This window comes from Taudactylus pleione, unplaced genomic scaffold, assembly GCF_031769625.1.
Source record: "Taudactylus pleione unplaced genomic scaffold, aTauple2 ptg000154l, whole genome shotgun sequence".
Taxonomy (NCBI): Eukaryota; Metazoa; Chordata; class Amphibia; order Anura; family Myobatrachidae; genus Taudactylus; species Taudactylus pleione.
The window spans coordinates 5,213,160-5,232,973 of record NW_028284556.1 but is presented as its reverse complement, the minus strand read 5'-3'; the positions used below and the strand labels follow the sequence as shown (position 1 = coordinate 5,232,973).

Genomic DNA, 19,814 nt, shown 5'->3' with positions numbered 1-19,814 from the left:
ACTCCACAAATTTCTGGGTCCCATTACAATATATGCTTCTGAGCTCTCATAAGCCATGAGACCACCCACATGCCCTATATACTTGTTGTAATCTGGTACAAAGGTACATCAGGTAATAGAGCAACTTTGCATGTGAGCGCTACTAAGGATGCAATATTTAAAAATAAAACCACACTTATGCATTGTGAAAAGCCTCTAGGATGGAAACAAGATGGGCAGACTATGACGACAATTGTAATCACTCAAGCTCTGTCCCTCCAGTGGATATAATAATAATAATAATACATGATTATTATTATTCTCTTCACAAAGTGGCCAAAAAATCCTTAAATGTACTAGCATGTCAGACCTCTGGTGCATGTACAAAAAAAATATGTATCGATCCTATGTACTAATAGAACAATGCAAGCTATTTCACAGAAATATCTGGCAAAGTGCTAATTAACACCTCATATCGCAGTCCCCATTATTAACAATGGGGACTACGATCTTACCCCTATGTACTAAACTCCAAAAAGCAAAGCTTTTCGGAGTTTAGCAGCTGTAGTTTACACCATCTTGTAATCTACTGTTAGCCTATGGAGGCTCCAGGTGCAGGAGAGAGATCTTTCGATCTCTTCCCCGCAGCTCCTGTCTGGCCCCGGAAGCTGACACTGTGCACATGCAGAGTGTCAGCTTCCCCCGAAGAAGTCTTTCACTTCAGTGAAAGACTTCTCCTAATGCTGGGGATATAACTCACGGGGACAGTGGTTACAGCAACCGCTGTCCCTGGAAGTTCCCCTTGGTACACAGCCGGGATATTTTCATTAAAAATTAAAATATTCCCGGCAAGATGGATACATAATAATTGCAGCAGTGCCGCTATTATTAGTACATAGACCCCTTGGACACAAAAGTAAATACAATGGAAGTAGTCTCCCAGTGTTTGCTTTTTAGCAGTCCCTTCCCACACAGCCAGTTCCCCACAATCTTCTTAGTACATCAGCTCCCAGCCCCATCCCCCAGCACATTACAGGCAACACATAGTACACGACACAGATCCCTGCTGTGTCCATTTTGTCTGGTACAGCCCATGAAGATCATGTTCAATCACAGACCAGATCCTGTGTGTGTGTTATACACTGTTTAGCTTAAAAAAAAACATACAAACACTCCCTACAGCTTAAAAACTCCCATAGTGCGACAGCTGACATTCCCCTCTGCATTTAATATTTATCAAATAGCTCCAGCCTTCGGCTGGTGGTGCAGGTAGGGAGCCGGACGCCCGCTGGTAACAAAATCTGGTAGCAAAATGGAGCCTGTTGGCTTGCCGCAGGAAACAGCTCCCCACGGTCGGTGGGCCACCCGACAGAGCTCCACAGGTTGAAGACCCCTGCTCTAGAATTAAGTGTAAACAACTTGTACTGCAGAGTGATATGTAATTCTGTCATATCTTCACCTGTAGCTGAAGGAGTGTGCCTTGGTTATAACTGTTAATTCGCACGTAAGCATGCGAACAAAATTGCAGCGTAGGCATAGTTGTGTTTAGGTATAAATAAGTATGTTTTCATATTCATCTTTCGGGTGTATATTACACATATTGTATATCTTCTATATAATATTAATTGGTCTGTTTGTCTGTCCGGTTATGCATTCTGATACCCCTGCACCGATTGGGATGAAACCAATGCGAGGTGGTCCAGTTGGATCCTGGCCAGGTTTTAGAGGGGGTTAGGGTCCCGGTCAGACCTCCCATTGGTGTACGCTGGGCAGAACTTTGACCCGGGGAGTCTGTTCTGAGCCTTCCACTGGATGGATTTGGACGAAAACTTCAGAGTGGTAACACTGGATTTGGATGAAAACTTCACAGACGGTTGGCAATTGGTCTGGGATGCCTAACTTAATAACGTGAAGATTTAAACCCTTTAGCTTGTATAATTATAATATATACATACACAGTATAAACATACACAATATACACAGTTGTGCCCTTATATTAAGGCTGAATCTAAAAAAGGGCACCCCGGGCCTAGGCTGATAGCCTGGGGCTGGCTATCCCCGGCAACCCTGGCCGGTGGGTGTCGGGTTGATTATGTAAAGTGTGGTGCAAGTAGAGAGTTAAAAATATTGTATTTTGCTGTGAAGCTACAGTTCCCAGCAAGCCTCCCCCGCATGCTGGTACTTGGAGAACCACAAGTACCAGCATGCGGGGCATTACGGGCTCGCTGGTACTTATAGCTCCACAACAAAAGCAATTCTGTGAATTAGCAGCTCCACCATTTTGTGAGTGACAGCAATCTCACTCTGTGAGAGTGCTGAATCTGCAGTTAACCACAGGGTGTGATTGCATACCACATCTATATTGCCAGGATGCCAACTACATCCCCTATAAACAATTGGGAACCTTCAATTCCTTAAAACTAATTAAATATCATACTGAAAACATAACAAGAAGAGGGTAGGGTAAAAACAAAGGGAAAAGAAGGGTGAAAGTAGGGGTAAAGGAAGTACAAAGAAAATACTGTGATTACTGACGGGACGCCCAGCACTAGCTAGAATATTAGTGGAGTAACAAGGCAAAGAGTAACAAATCTGTAAAGGCATTATAGGAATGTAAATCAACCTGAGCCTCGCGGGATCAGAGCTTTATATGAGGAGGTAAGTGTAAAGTCTAGCCAGCTAAACCACCATGCAGTGAAATCAGGTTGTTTTTCCGGGGTCGTGTGAAATAGGTCATCAATTTGCATGTAGAAATCGAACCTTTGGCACCAGTCCCAAACAGTAAGTGGCTGGGAAGATCGCCAGTGTAGCGTAACAACTGCTCTAGCGGCATTGTTCATATGTTTTAGAAGACATTTTTTTATACCGATATCGAAGAATGGTTTTATATGTGATAGTAACCAAAAATCGGGGCTTTTGGGAACAGAAAAACCCAGAATCTCCTAAGCCAGAGATATAAACCCAGTCCAAAATGGTAAAATTGATGGACAATCCCACCAGATATGAAGCATTGTACCTCTATATTTCTTGCATCTCCAGCAAAGGTGGGATACCCCCGAAGAATACTTCTGCATAGCAGCTGGGCAGCGATACCACCTCGTTAGAACTTTATATTGTGTTTCGATCACCTCTAAGCTAGACGAACATGTACTAGCAAATTGAAGTACCTTATTCCAATTAATCTGAATATTTTTGATCACCAAAACCTTATCCCACGCTACCTGAAAGGATGTCCCATCAGGAAGAGTATTAGCCAGGATAATTTGGTAAATAGTGGAAACAACATGTTGGGGGATGGTAAAAATTGTACAAATGGATTCAAAAGGGGTTAGAGGTTACTGAAGTGGGCTGTGTCTCCTAAGGAGGAGGCAAAGTGACGTTTTTGTAGATAAAACCAGTGGTCTTGCCTAGACAAACCAACATTATTGGATAGTGCAGCAATAGATTTAAATACTCCTCTTAATACCCAGCTGCCCAGTCTGTTAAGACTGAAAGCTGTCCACCAAGATGCCACTCGTGCCGAGTCGCCATGGTTGAAAAGTGGGTTATATAGTATAGGAGTGAGGGGAGAAACCACCGACGACACATTAGGTCTTGTTCTCACTTTTTTCCACAGTGCCAGAGTTGGTCCCACAGTCGGGTGAACTGTTCCTATCAATTTGGAGCACCACAGAATAATATCTAAATGTAAATTAGTAGATGCTGATTCTATGGCAACCCACTGCTTCTCTTGCACATTCGAATACCAATCCACTATCCTATGAAGAACAGTAGCCTGGTAATATGCCGAGACCTTGGGAAGTTATCTACCCTCTAATAATTTATGTCGGAACAATATCTGGTGATTGAATCTCAAATTCCTGCCACTCCACACAAAATCTCGAATAACACTGAACAGTTGATAAATATCTGGCAGGTAGATTAACAGTTACTGTTTGGAACAAATATAGTAATCTAGGAAGTACATTCATCTTTACTATATTCATTCTACCTAGTAAGGAAAATTTCTGCAGTAGCCATTGTGAGAGGTCTAAACGTATCCTATTCATAAGAGGAATAGGATTTAAAGCACTTAATCTAGATAGGTTGCGTGGTATCAATATACCAAGATATTTCAAATGTGTGGGGTGCCAAGAGAAAGGGAATGTGGTCTGGAGTGCCGAAACGATCTCCACAGAGGCGTGGACTTGTTATAATTAATTTTAAAAGTCGGCTAAAGCAGTCAAATTCCCCCATAAGGTTGGGGAGAGAAGTTACTGGGTTTGTTATTACCGCTAACAGGTCGTCCGTGAAAAGAGAAAGACGATAATCTTGAGAGCCCAATGCCATGTTGGGGATTGGCCCTGATCGCCCTCACTAATGCCTCCATGCAGAGCACAATAATTAAGGGCGAGAGAGGGCAACCCTGTCATGTGCCATTAGTACAACATCAGAGAGGACCACATTAACCCTAACCCGTGCCGAGGGCACTCGATACAATGAGAGAATTTTTTGAAGGAACGTGCCCATTAGACCCAATCTTTTCAGCACTGCCGACATGAAGCCCCAGTTCACTCGATCAAAGGCCTTTTCCGCACCCGTGGAAAGAAGTACCATTGGAATATTATTGGTAGTCACATATGCTATTAAATCTATAACCTTAGTGGTATTATCCTTCACTTCTCTCCCTGGTACAAAACCGACCTGATCAGAATGGACTGTACTCGGTAACCACTGCTTCGCAAGTAATTTAATGTCAAAATTTAAGAAAGAGATAGGTCTATAACTTTCCGGTAGACACGGATCCTTTCCCTCTTTAGGTATGACAGTTATGTGAGCGCCCAGGGACTGGTCAGAAAACTCTGCCCCCTCCGAAATCGCGTTACAGGCTCGTAGAAGAGGGACCAACCTAACTTGGAAAGCCTTGTAAATAGGTGATGGGAAACCCATCTGGCCCCGGGATTTTCCCATTGGGGGTCGCTTTAAAGGCATCAGACAATTCAGTATCTGAGAAAGGTAGCTCCAGAGCCTGAACCACCACCAGAGTCCGAACGAGTCTGAGTAAAATTATACAGGCTTGAATAGTATGCCTGAAATATCTTTGTTATCGCCGAGTCCAAGGAACAGTGGGCCTGATTCAGAGCCGCTCGTAAGCGGCCGCTCGTTCGTTCTGAGCGATGTTTGCACAACTGCGCATGCGTACGGATCGTAATACGCATGCGTGAACCAGTCAGTGCGGCCGAAAATCGTTTGTTCGCTAAATAGCTAATGCCTGCTATTTTGAGTGACATGAGGAGGCGTATGTGGGTGGTAACAGGGGAAGGTGCTTGAAAACGGGGAGTGGAGATCCGAACGCAGGCGTGCTTAAAGGTCAAAACGGGCGTTTTATGGGTGTGCATAATTAATACAGCAGCGTCATTGACCACGTCACTGGGTTATTTTATAGTCAGAACTGCTCGCATGATTGCGGTAGGAAAAACCAACCACAAGAATAGCGAGCAGTTCATACTCGATTAATCTAATAAATAGCGCACATGACGTCGGATGCGAGCGGCCAGGGGTCGTAGTTTCCCAAAAAACGACCGCAAGTTTTGTTCGCTCGTTCAGACATAGAGGCGTGAACAGACCGCAAAGAGCGAACGGTTCATTTGAATAGCAACCCCTTTTTTCTGAACGAGCGAGCGCAAATAGCGTCCGGCTCTGAATCAGGCCCAGAGAGCACCGGCAGAATTCTTGAGTTTCTGTATATAGGTCTGGAACCTGTGTCTGAAGGACTCTCGCCAGCATCCTCCCAGGACGATTCCCCCACTGATATTTAGGTCTACAGAGTCTATACACTTTCCTGACTCCCTCAGATAACAAAGTAAGTATTAAGTGCCTCTCTCACTTTTTGGAATTCCACAAACACATCTGAATTCAATGTATTATGGCTATGTTCCAAATTCTTAAATCTTTGAGAATAACGTATCTCTAGCGTTCCCGCTAGGCTATTTTAGCGGCGCCCTGCCCTCTTTCTGGAAGGCAAAAAGCGCTCTGCCCTCCAGAAGGAGGGCAAAAAGCGCCCTGCCCTAACAGCCTGCGGGAACTGTCTTCACCCGCGGGTCGCAGTGTCCCGCGGGTGAAGAAATGTGCGGTGACCCGGTCACCGCCGGAGAATAGACGCCGGGCGCATGCGCCCGGCATCTATTCTCCCTGTCTGCAGGGCTTGGGGGCTGCCCGGCGTGTCCGTAAGTGCCGGACACGCCCCCAAGAGTGACGAAAAGGGGACGCCTCTTATAGACACGCCCCCTTTTCGATGACCACACCCCCTTCTCGGATGCGCGCACGAACGTGCCCTCTCTATCTCCGGCGCCCTGCCTCACGCCGGAGCTAGAGTGAACACTATATCTCTACATTGTTTTCTGTTTTCTGAGGAAAGATCCCAATTGAATACACTTGCCCCTAATAACACATTTGTGAGTCTCCCATATCGATATTAGTGAAACTTCATCAGTTACGTTGCATGAAATTTATTGATCAGTGGTGTCTAATAATTGTTTTCTGCAATCAATATCTCTTAGGAATTGTTCATTGAACACCCGCCAGTGGCGAGGCTGAGAATAGCGAAGTCGTTTTAATAAGGTAATAGGGGCGTGGTCCAAGTCTGTTATCTGGCCAACAGTGGCATCTGCCAATAACTCAAGATGGGAATGGCTGACACAGACATAATCTATATAGGAGTATGACCTATGGTAGAACGTGTAATCCCTCTCAGCAGGGTGAAGTAATCTCCAAGAATCTACTAGCTAAAACTCAGAGCAGTGGTGTCAAACACGGGCCATCCAGCTGCAGTGGAACTACACATCCTAACATGCCTTGCCACAGTTTTAGCATGCCCTAAGAGCAAAACTGTGGTAGTGCATGCTGGGATATGTAGTTCCACTAGAGCTGGATGGCCAGAGTTTGACACCACTGTTATATAGGATAGCTCTGAATCGATGAGCCTTTTTGTGGGAAGATCTTGGGGCCAAGTAACCAACTGGGGTTCCAATGCCCAATTAAAGTCACCACCAACAATCAATACACCTTCCAAATGGGACTTGATGGTCTCTAAGGCCTCACATAGAAAATGTGATTGTCCTGTGTTAGATAAATAGAGGTTCACTATTTCATACCTTACCAGATTTTCATTCCAACCAATCAACTAGTTGGCTGGTTGGACAGATAATCTTTAGATGTGTGGCCAGCTTAAGAACTTTCGGACTATTGTTGTCACAGCTTCATTCATGCATACAATGATATATTGTTAATACATCTGTATAGATGTCACTTGCACAAGAAGATGAAATTCACTTTTGCGAGAAAGCTCCTCAGCCAACCATAACTACCTAGATTTGTAATGCAATACTGCCTCTCAGTGGATAATCATATTCTGCAGTTATAAACAATTAAAAAAATATATATTTTTGACACTAGTTTAAAAAAAATAGTAATAGTATAAAAATATAGTCATTGTTTTCTTTTAACGCTTCTTTTTTTCATCAAAGCAATAATACATTACACATCAGATATCATAAAACAAAATAACAAATAAAACAAAGACCATTTAGGGTATAGTTATATAAACAATACAATGTATTTACAGAAAAATATTTCCATCAAAAGACAAGAGCAAAAAAAAAAGGCACATAATAGGCAGGCACACACCCCTAAACGGAAAAAAAAAAACCATTACAAATATATATATACAAACCAATAGAATAGGAGAAAGGAAACCCCTACCTACTAAGCCTGTACCAAGCAATGAAATGGGTGGATCATCCAGTAAAATCTGGGTTTTATATCAAGAAGTACTATGGAAACACAAATGTATTTGGCATCTTAGGGCCAATGTAAAGGAGTCTATAAAACCCTCCCACAGCTGGAAAAAAGAAGCTGTCTAAAGCTGGCCAGACACTAGACCAACTTACATCCAAACATCCAACTAGTTGATTGGTTGGAATGAAAACCTGGTAAAGGATGAAAGCAAATGACAATCAGCAATTTGTTCTCAAACGCCGGAAAATGGACTAAAAACTGTTGTTTGAACAAATTGCTTTGATCAAACATTTAACAAACTTGTCTGACGACCATTTTCATCTGTTTTCTGGCATTTAGGAGCAAATTGCTGATCATCATTTACTCCCATACGTTACCAGATTTTCATTCCAACCAATCAACTAGTTGGATGAAAGTTGGTCTAGTGTGTGGCCAGCTTTAGTCTCCTTTTACAGAGTGGTCTCTAGCCAATCCATTTGGAAAGCAAAAAATAGTTTAGCCCAAAATAAAGAAAGATGAGGGATTTGCACGGGTCCACATGTGTACTATATATTACGGGCCACCACTGATATAACCAATAATAATTTATTACTATCTCCCCTACCCGAAATAGATGGTGGCTGAATACCCAAAATTGCCCACTCCGCCAATAGTGGAAGATAATTAACTAGATACCTAGAAGCAAATCTATTGACCGATGACCAAAATCTATGGAGAAGGGGGCATTCCCACATACAATGTATAAAGGTTGCATGAGAAGTCCCAAACTTAGCATATAAACTAGTATCGGACAACCCCATCATGAATCTGCGGTGGCCGGAAAGATACCCATTGTGATAAAGGTTATAGAACATTTCTCTAGACATGCTGGATGAGAACACTGATTGAGCATATAAGAATGAGCGTAACAGGCTTTCCATGGTAATATGGGGGGGAATACAGTACACCAAGTAGATAACCCTGTAGATATTTTGGAATGGTCTAAGGCAGTGGTCTCCAACCCGTAGCTCGCGAGTTATAAGTAGTTTGCGGTCTTAATTTTGGTAGCTCGGAATCAACTTTGAGGAAGTAATGAGGAAGTGACCTCTGATGCGCGCGCCGTGGGTGGAGCCATGGTGAAGCGCGTTAGGTGATTGCCGTAGCAACTTTTTACACGTTGTCATTATGAGGTATAGTATGTAGAATTTTGAAAACAAAAATTAATTTATTCCATTTTGGAATAATGCTGTAACATAACAAAATGTGGAAAAAGTGAAGCGTTGTGAATACTTTCCAGATGCACTGTACACAAGCCAACAGTGGTTATCTGCTGACAAGATTTATGGGCAAACCTGAATACAATGAAAATTATTTTGAAGGGATCTTAAGCTGGGTACGCACCTGAAAGATATATCTACAGATCGACTGATCTGCAGACAATGGTTGCTCATACACACTAAACAACCATCACTACCATCTGGCCGGGAGTTGCGTAGTGTTCCCCACCCCAGCCTGTGCAGCAAGTGTACGCACACAGCACGATAAGCATATATACCTGCAGATATATTGGGCATCGGCTGTACTGCACAGCCTACGCTAAATATCTGTGAATGATGTCATTCAGACATATCATTTGTACATAGGGAAGGGTCCTCGACTGCACACCCTGAATATTTATACATATATATATATATATATATATATATATATATATACACACACACACACACAGAGTCAGGTGCATAAATATTGGAACATTGACAGAATTTTCATATTTAGGCCTCTATTCACCACCACTATGGCTTTGAAACGAAACAAACAGGATGTGCTTTAACTGTAGACTTTCAGATTTAATTTGAGGGTAATTACATCCAAATCAGGTGAACGGTGTAGGAATTACAACGGTTTCTATATGTGCCTCCCACTTTTTAAGGGGCCAAAAGTAATGGGACTATCTCAAAAGCTATTTCATGGACAGGTGTGGGCCATTCCCTCGTTATTTCATTATCAATTAAGCAGGTAAAAGGTCTGGAGTTGATTCTAGGTGTGACATTTGCATTTGGAATCAGTTGCTGTCGACTCTCAATATGAGATCCAAAGAGCTGTCACTATCAGTGAAGCAAGCCATCATTAGGCTGAAAATCAAAACAAACCCATCAGAGAGATAGCAAAAACATTAGGTGTGGCCAAATCAACTGTTTGGAACATTCTTAAAAAGAAAGAACCCACCGGAGAGCTCAGCAACACCAAAAGACCCAGAAGGCCACGGAAAACAACTGTGATGGATGACAGAATTATTTCCCTGGTGAAGAAAAACCCCTTCACAACAGTTGGCCAAATCAAGAACACTCTCCAGGAGGTAGGTGTATATGTGTCAAAGTCAATAATCAAGAGAAGACTTCACAAGAGTGAATATAGAGGGTTCACCACAAGATGTAAACCATTTGTGAGCCACAAAAACAGGAAGACCAGATTAGAGTTTGCCAAACAACATCTAAAAAAGCCATTACAGTTCTGGAACAACATCCTATGGACAGATGAGACAAAGATCAACTTGTACCAGAGTGATGAGAAGAGAAGAGTATGGAGAAGGAAAGGAACTGCTCATGATCCAATACATACCACCTCATCAGTGAAGCATGGTGGTGGTAGTGTCATGGCGTGGGCATGTATGGCTGCCAATGGAATTGGTTCCCTTGTATTTATTGATGATGTGACTGCTGACAAAAGCAGCAGAATGAATTCTGAAGTGTTTCGGGCAATATTATATGCTCATATTCATTCAAATGCTTCAGAACTCATTGGACGGCGAATCAGTGCAGATGGACAATGACCCGAAGCATACTGCAAAAGCAACCAAAGAGTTTTTTAAGGCTAAAAAGTGGAATGTTATGCAATGGTCAAGTCAATCCCCTGAAAATTCTGTCAATGTCACAATATTTATGCACGTGTGTGTATCACAAGGGTCGATCTTCCAAATATAACCCCACATACTAGCTTAACCCCTTCACTGCTGAGGATATTCTCAGTCCTGTGCTGAGGCCATCTTTTGACAATTGCACTTGTCACATTCAAACATCAATATCACAAACATTTATGGAGTACCCACACAAAATTATATATTTTTTATTTCAGAAGAAACAGCACCCTGACCTCATAGCGTGCGGGTGCCGTCTACACCCACGGGTCGCAGTGTCCAGCGGGTGGAGAAATGTGCGGTGACCCGGTCACCGCTGGAGAGTAGATGCCGGGCGCATGCACCCGGCATCTATTCTCCCTGTCTGCTGCGCTTGGGGGCTGCCCGGCGTGTCCGTAAGTGCCGGGCACGCCCCCAAAAGTGACGAAAAGGGGACGCGTCTTATAGACACGCCCCATTTTCAATGGCCACGCCCCCTTTTCAGGCGCACGCGCACCTTCGGCGTGCGCACAAAGGTGCTCCCTCTAGCTCCGGCACCCTGAACACTAACCATCTATGAAAAATTAGGGTTATGGGTGTGTGTGTATATATATACAAATCTCAGGTGCACAACTCCAAATTACTGATAATATATAAATGCAATAACATTTTGCAATCAAACCTCTATTGATTGCAAAATTTTATTTAGATTTGTCTGTTTCTGTGCCTGCAATTAGTCTCATCAGGTAGCACCTCCCAATATATATTATATATATATATATAATATATATTGGGAGGTGCTACCTGATGAGACTAATTGCAGGCACAGAAACAGACAAATCTAAATAAAATTTTGCAATCAATAGAGGTTTGATTGCAAAATGTTATTGCATTTATATATTATCAGTAATTTGGAGTTGTGCACCTGAGATTTGTCTGTTTCTGTTCCTGCAATTTGTCTCATCAGGTAGCACCTCCCATTATGTATATATTCAGGGTGTGCAGTCCAGAAACCTTTCCTATATACTCCATTTAATGTGCTTTATTGCACACCTGAGGGAAAGGAGACGCCCCCAGTCTGGATTAGCACCCTTCCTTATTGCTTTAAAAGCATGGAGTCTGGTAAAGTATATGCACTCTAGTATTAGGTACAATTCTAGGTAATACCCCTTTTCCACCTAAATTCCGGGTCTGACTCAGAGTTGGAACAAAGTTCCTATCCGGATCAGACCCGGAATTTTGCCGGCGCTGACTCGGGATATTCCCGAGTCAGCGCCGCTCACACCGCAGTCGGGTCTGCATAGACCCGGCTTTTGCGGAGTGAAAGTGGACGCTTGGAGATGACGTCATCTCCAAGCGCCACTGAAGCCGGACCAATCGGCCGGCTAGCAGCGCACTCCAGGTCATCGTGACCCGGAGTGCGCTGTTCCCATAGCAGGATTTCATGGGCTACGCCCATGTTAAACCCTGCTAGTTTCCTGGGTTGGATTGCCGGGTCACTCGACCCAGCGATCCAACCCTCTGCCCTTTTACACCAGGGAGCTGCCCGGGTTAACCCTTCAAAAACCCGGGTTTTAGCTCCGGTGTAAAAGGGGTATAAGTCTTACAAGTTATATGCTGTAGTGCAACTTTGATTCATTTTGGGGGCGTGGGTCCCCCTGGATTGCTTTGGTTGATCTGTTTCAGAGCACCGCATATAACACATTTTTCTTTTATAACACATTTTAACCCTTCACGTTTGTTTATTATAGATGTACTTCACTTTTTTTAAATTTTCATTCTTTATATGCAGCTGTGGCTACTCTTAACTATCTCTTTTAAACTGCACTTTTCTTACTATTGCGCTGCCCTGGGGTGGCTTAGCTGGGCTAGTTTGGGGGTGTACTACGCTCTGTATTTGAACCCTAGTATGTTAGGGACCTACCCTAAAGAGGTTACCTAGATATGGTGGGTAGGCCCATAACCTTGGCCATGATTATACTAAAAGCCTCTATTGATTGCAAAATTTTATTACATTTATATATTATCAGTAATTTGGAGTTGTGCACCTGAGATTTGCCTGTTTCTATATCGTCTGTACACACTGGCCAACGCACGAGTTGTATCGGCGGTTCAATTGAATAGCCGATATGTCGACCAGTGTGTACCCAACATTACTCAGTTATATCAAGCTTTTTTGTGACCGCAAACGCCAATATCAGGCCAATTTGCAGCTACCAGTTTGTCCTTAGCTAAAAGTTACAAATCATCACATATCAGCATTATCTGCAAACCAACATAATGAGGTGCATAAGGCCAAGAAATAACAGGCTTTGGATGATGGTCATACGGCTGCTCAGTGATTTCTGAGTGTGAGCAGGCTACAGTGTACCTGCAAGCTAGTAACACAGAAATAAGAGGCTGGTCTTGTGATCAAAGCTGTAGCAGCAGTGCTTGCCAACTCTCCCTGATTGTCAGGGAGACTACCTGACATAGTAGCAATTTCGCTGACTCGCTGAAGAGTCTAGTAATCTCCTTGATTGCACCTTACCCCCATTATGAAACGGCTATATTTAAAAACAAAAACAGATATTCCATATTCCAACTGGATCATTAGTATAATTTCCTTCCATTGGTTATATAACACAATGGGGGAGATGTAAGAAGCCCTGAAGTGGTATCATCGCACGTTATGTGTATGATACCGCTATGATGTGCTATGCACCCCTGTCATTATCGGCGCTGCTATCTATAAGATAGCAGAGTCAATAGCATGGACCATGTACGAACGGTCAGATCGCCTGACCGTTCAGCCCGCTGTAGCTATCAACAGCTACAGCCTGGCGCTGCCCTATCCCCACAGCACTGTCCCTGCTGCCGGCTGCACGCGGGGATCTCGCGATACTTGCGAGATCCCGCGCATACTCAGTGGAGCCGGCCGGGACAGAGACACAGGGCACCAGCACTAGGCTGATGCGCTGTGGTCTTTAGCGGGTAGAGCCGGAGGAGGGAGTTAACGCTCCCCCTCTCCGGCCGATGAGATGTTCTTACCTCTCATCGGTAGTGCTTCCTGCTTCGCCTCGGTAAAGAGAGCGAAGCAGGAAGCGTTATAGCGGCACGTTAAGTGCTGCTATCATACATCTACCATAATGATCCCTATGGCTACATGCATTTTCTGAAAAGTATATGTGCGGTTTCATCAACAAATAGATGTTACAAACTGCTTTGGGGCTCAATTATATTTGGAAGGAAGTCAGTTTTATGGCACGCATCTCAAATGTAGCAGTACACGCCCAGTTTACCACGGCGCTCATAGGTGTTGCCTTCACAATCTCCCTGAAATGCTTTTTCAAAAGTAAGTATGCAATAACCCTTCTGACCAATAACATCTCATTTCTCTCCAGTTACATAAGCAGTACAAGATGAAAAAATTAAGAATTCAGGCAATTTAAAAAAAGAATACAATAAAAGTACAAATAATTAGGTGAGATTTTTTTGGTCCAGGATACCAAAACTTGTGTATTTATTGATCTTATCTTTATTTTATCGTTATTAATAATCCCTTTCCAGAAGCAGTTTAAGAGATGAGGAGGTCAGTGTGCAGAGGGCAAACCCATATCTGTGCCACCGGCAGGTATTTAAGTATGTCCGTGCGGCACTCCTCCTATACTTGCTTCCACTGCACCATCTTTCGGTTAGGGATGGCCATCGAGGGTAATCTGCCAAAGGTTTTGCCATCAATGGCAGAGATCCAATGGTTCTCCGCCATTGATGGCACAGAGTCCTGCAATGGGTTTATTCTTCCAGCCTGGTCCCGGGACATAGTCTAGCTCTGCCCCTGGTGTGACCCACAAAGCCCCACCTCTGATTGTCCCATTGCCCAGTGACATAGAGCAGGTGTGGACGATGGTTTCATACTGTCGAGGTTAACCACCTATCAACAGGTAACTCACTGATGGTCATCCCTTCTTTCTGCTAATATATTCTGAAAGTTGGCGCATGTGTACAAGAGCAAAGACTGGCACAATGTATTGCCACAAAGATCACACAGTGTCAGCACTATAGGGGAAGCCGACGTACGGACACACCGGCGAATCTATCCTGAGTGCAGTGCATGCAGAGTGGGGCCCTCTTGACCTGTAAACACTGCATAACCTGCAACCATTGAAAATATGTCACTGTCTCTTACTATATATGCTCTCACAGGCATGGAAAGCCTCCCCTATCACTAGCTATGTCACCTAGTGCTCACTCTAGGTCTAGCGCCAGGCAGGGCGGCGGACCTAGAGAAAGGGAACCCAAAAGGGGGCGTGTCTTTCATCACTCTTGGAAGCGTGCCCGGCACTTACGGACATGCCAGGCTGCCCCCAAACACTCATGTCTCTGTGAATAGATGCTGGGTGCATCCTTCGGCATTCATTCACCAGCGGTAATCAGTATACCGCAATTTTCCCCCACACTGCAGCCCATGGGTGGGGACAACACCTGCAGGCTGTTTTAGCGGAGCGCCGCCAAGGGGGGCATGGCACATTTTGCCCTTCTGAAATCGGGCAGTGCGTGACGCCCCACTAAAACAGCCTAGCGAGAACGTTATCACCAGCACACATATCCCTCCCCTCAATGACCCTGACATGGTTTGCTCGCCCATACATTGGGTACAGGAGCACTCAGTACTGTTTAGATTCCCACCCATGAATCACCACGGCATGCACCTGCTAGCTTCCGTAATCTCTCCTACCCTTGTCTCTGTTATCTTGCCTTCCTTTTCTGTTGTGATACTGTAGTGTTTGGTTGCACTTACAGTACTTATGCGATGTACTTCCGCTACAGTAAGCCAGGGTGCATTTTATTTTGGTCTGATTTTCTTATTGTGAAAAGTTTCCAGGTTACCCTGTACGGCGCTGATGACATTTTGTGAACCATTTTAAATATAAGTTATTAATAATACTGATATAAAACCTAATTATATTAAAGTTAGTATGATATCAAACTTTACTTATATTGGTATTGCACTATATGGTAACAGGTAAAGTATGTCAGGAGGCCCATTTATCATTGATCGCTTTTGCAACGCGATCAGGGCATGCCAGTAACGCCCCTGATCGCATTGCAAAAAGCAATCTCTATGGCTGGATGTATCACTCGGGACACGGGCTCCAAAAGGAGCTTGTCTCTGCTATGCCTCTGGAGAGCGGCCAGCCACTACACGGGGTGGAGCGCATGTGCATCCATGGACTGCACATGCACATCAGCCATAGCCGGGGAGGGTTCCAGCGGATCCCTCCGCTGGCTAATAGTGCGGGATGTAGCCCATAGGCTACAGCGGCCAACATCAAACCCTCCACCATGACCCATTCCATTAGGCACAAAATGCTCTGCTCCTGGACTTCCCTCTTAATTTATGATTGCAGCCACCTGTGCTGAAGCACCTGTCTCATCAATTACCTAGTTCAACACAGGTGATTGCAATCACAAAATAGGTGGGAAGTGCAGGAGCAGAGTGTTTTGTACCTAATGGAACAGGTCATGTTGGAGGATAGGCAACACCACCTTCAGATGCATTAGCCAATATCTGGAATGCATAGCATTCTGGATATTGGTACATTTGGCAGCATTACTTCCCCCATAGAAACCTATGGGGGAGGCAGCTGCCAGTAGCAATGGAGGGATCACAGTAGGTATCAGAGATACCGGCTATGGTCCCTCCTTACTACATCCAGGGTGGATGTAGTAAGGAGGGACCCCGGAAGTTGACCTCAAATACATTTTGATAAATGGGCCCCACAGTAACGTATTTCAGAAAAATTTCAGAGACAGCTACTGCTTAAGCAAGAAGGGAGGAGGGTCGGGAAGGAGGAGTGTATGAGCCGTCAATCACAATATCCTGTGCTCTGATTGGCTAACTGCCGGATACAGAGGCGTATACAATCACTGTCAGTACCTGCGCAAGCACTGGTCACACGCTGCGGCTCCCCGCTTCTTTCCCCGGCACACGGTATACACATAAGGCTGTGAGTACGCCACCGTCTCGCTCAGGGAATGGTCTCTTGTAGCGCGTAGTCCGTGGCCCTTCCCTGGGCTCTGGAACTTCTCAAAACTTCCCGCCATCACGCAAAATTGTCACTACCTCAGTATGCGCGCTCCCGCCCCCTAGAAGACGTCAATCCGTGTCACGCTGCCGGCAGTAACCGATACGTGCGCGATCCCGCTTCTGCGTAACGGGCTTTGAAATGAGCGTGTTTAAAAAAAAAAAATAACTGTTCTACCACTTCTCGCGAAAAATTTACGAAGCGGCGGCTGCTTTCCGGCGAGTTGCAGCAGGTACATATTGAAAACGGTTCACGGCGTCAGTGTAAAGCCCGGCGTTCCGTTTTAAATATGTCCCTGCAACCCGCCCGGAAGCAGCCGCTGCTTCCTAAACTCTCTCCCCCATGTGGCCTCTAGTAAGTTGTAACCAGTGTGCCAGTCAGTCCGTGCGGTGTAATGCAGTCAGTCAGTGTTATATATCAACCAGACACATCTGATTACTGCTCTAGGCGGATGTGTGATCTTTGCTGTGACTTCTTACCACAGCTAGCAATTGTTAGGTTAAAAATAAAAAATATTTGTTTCTCAGTTTATTCCTCACCATGTTGAAAAGTATTGTCACACTAGCCCAGTGGTTTGCAAACTAGGTCTTCAGGACCCCACACAGGTCACGTTTCCCAGGTTATCTAGCAGGAGCACAGGTGTAGTCATTACTCACTGATACATTTTAAAAGATTAACAGCTGGAGCTCATTATATCATTTCTGAGTCTGAGAATGTGTGGGGTCCTGAGGACCTATAGCACGCACTTGTGGCTTTTTTTAATCCAAATTTAGGAAATGACATACAGGGGTACATGCTTCAATCACTGATAATCCTCTTTTCACAGAAAAGGGGTTAGTGGCGGATATTACTTAGGGGAACTGTCGGCAATCATGGCTGAATGGAGGTGTAGTAGCAGCCCCCCCCTCAACCATAAATGTAAAAGCTGGTTATTACCACTTCTCTTAAAATGTAGTTAAAGGCTGACCATGGAGAAATCAGAGATCTCCAGCACTGCCTTCAACCTTTACAAATAATGTCATTCCCCATAGAGAGCTATGGTGGGGAAGCATGATCAGCACTAACGACGCAATGATTTCCCAGTAGCTCCACTCCCGTCACCATCCCCATCCTCTTCACAAATGCGCTGTCGAGCCATAATAGGATCTCAAAATTATGCAAGATCCTGCCCATACACATTAGGGGCCACCCGTGAGCCATGGTGTTGCTATTGATGTGCTGTGGGACTAGGCCAGATTACCAGTGGAGGAGTTTTCTCCACACTGGCAACCAATATTTTAATACATCTCTGTGTTATTGCTTCACCTCGATGAACGGCAAACATTATTTACACTATGTGGCATATTTAATTAGGTATGAGTTTACAAAAATTACGCCCCCCCCCAAATGACTAAGCCATTGGAAGTTTCCAATTAGCCTAATTACTGTGGTCCATAATTACTAAACTTCTGCAGCAGGGCCGGCTCCAGGGGTCGGAGCACCCTGTGCCGGCCCCCTCCAGCGCGCCCTATCTTTGCTTGCGACCGGAAATGGGGGTGTGGCCTAATTACCATAGGTCACGCCCCCCTGTGTGACATTATTAGTAGGCATGTCCGCCTCCAAATAACATCAGGCTGTGGGGAGCCTCACTAGATGGGCTTCCCCCAGCCCTCTCCTGTCTCTGAATGGATGCCGTGCGCATGCGCGCAGCATCCATTCAGAGTCTCCAAGGTCCGGTACCGCCGTACAGCTGCGGCAGTGGGGGGTCCCCAACCTCCCGATTTGACCACTCGCGGACCACTTTGGCCCACGGATGGAACAGCAGGACAGTAATGTCCCACTGAAATCGGGATGTTGGGGAGGGGTGCGCCCTCTATGGGTGGCGCCCCTGTGCAACCACTCAGTTCGAACACCCCTAAAGCCGGCCCTGTTCTGCAGCACTGTCCTGCTCCTTCGGTGTGTGTCGGTTTCAGCAGCAGGAACTACATCTCCTGTAAGCCCCCTCCTCCTTCCAGCATCCTCCTCCGCAACTGGACCAACAATTCAACCTGGCACCAACAGGAGGGGGGCTGACAGGGAGGGTGAGAGACTATAGGAGTGGCCAAAACAAATCGGTAACTGTTCTGTGTTTTCCTGCAAATCATTTTGCGGCCTTTTTTCTTTGAAATTTAATTCCATGGGTATCATGAGCGCACATACACGCAGTATTTAAAATTTGGGCTTGATGTCTACCTAATTTTTTTTTAAGCCTAAAATTCGGCACCTAATTGCCCCTATATGTTTGTTAATAATACATCTTTCTCATATTTCCAAAATGTCAACGCTGTACACACTGCCATATATGCCCCTGCTAGCAGCTCCCTCAGTCACCAGTGTATATATTCTGAGGAAGTCATAGCCCTCATTCAGTCCTCCCCCCTTGACCCTATTCCCTCTCGTCTCCTCCGCTACCTTTCTCCTGCTTGCTCCCATCTTGCCCACCTCCTTAATCTCTCTCTCTCATCAGGCACTGTCCCTTCTGCATTCAAGCATGCCTTTGTCTCCACCCTTGATCCTACCATTCTCTCTAACTACCGACCCATCTCTCCTCCCTTTTGCATCCAAACTCCTTGAGCGTATTGTTTACAAGCACTTTACCTCTTTTCTTTCCTCTCACTCCCTCCTTGACCCTTTTCAGTCTGGCTTCCATTATCTCCACTCCACTGAAACTGCCCTCATGAAAGTCAGCAATGACCTCCTTGCTGCCAAATCCAAGGGCCATTACTCTCTGCTCGTTCTCCTTGACCTCTATGCTGCTTTTGACACTGTGGACCGCCCTCTCCTACTTCAAATCCTTCATTCTACGTGATACTGCTCTCTCCTGGCTGTCATCCTACCTCTCTGACCGATCCTTCTCTGTTTCCTCTCATGACTCCTCTTCCCCTTCCCCCCACAGTCTCTTACAGTAGGTGGTCCTCAAGGTTCTGTTCTTGGACCTCTCCTATACTCCCTCTATACGTCCTCTCTAGGTGAACTCATCAGCTCTTTTGACCTCCATTATCATCTCTATGCTGATGATACTCAGGTCTACCTTTCCTCACTTGATCTCTCCCCCTCTCTATTGACTCATATCTCCAACTGTCTCTCTGCTATCTCTT

The 19,814-nt window shown here is 44.9% G+C and overlaps 1 protein-coding gene across 1 annotated transcript in view; it reads right to left on the bottom strand.

Annotated features, from left to right (window-relative positions):
- Positions 1 to 16,857, bottom strand: part of SMYD3 (SET and MYND domain containing 3) — a 1,005,705-nt gene extending 988,848 nt beyond the window's left edge. The window contains exon 1 of the mRNA XM_088474473.1: positions 16,551 to 16,857. Within this exon, the coding sequence (XP_088330599.1) occupies positions 16,551 to 16,717 (167 nt within the window). The 5' untranslated portion in view covers positions 16,718 to 16,857. The remainder of the gene's footprint in view (positions 1 to 16,550) is intronic.
- Positions 16,858 to 19,814: the final 2,957 nt, after the last annotated feature.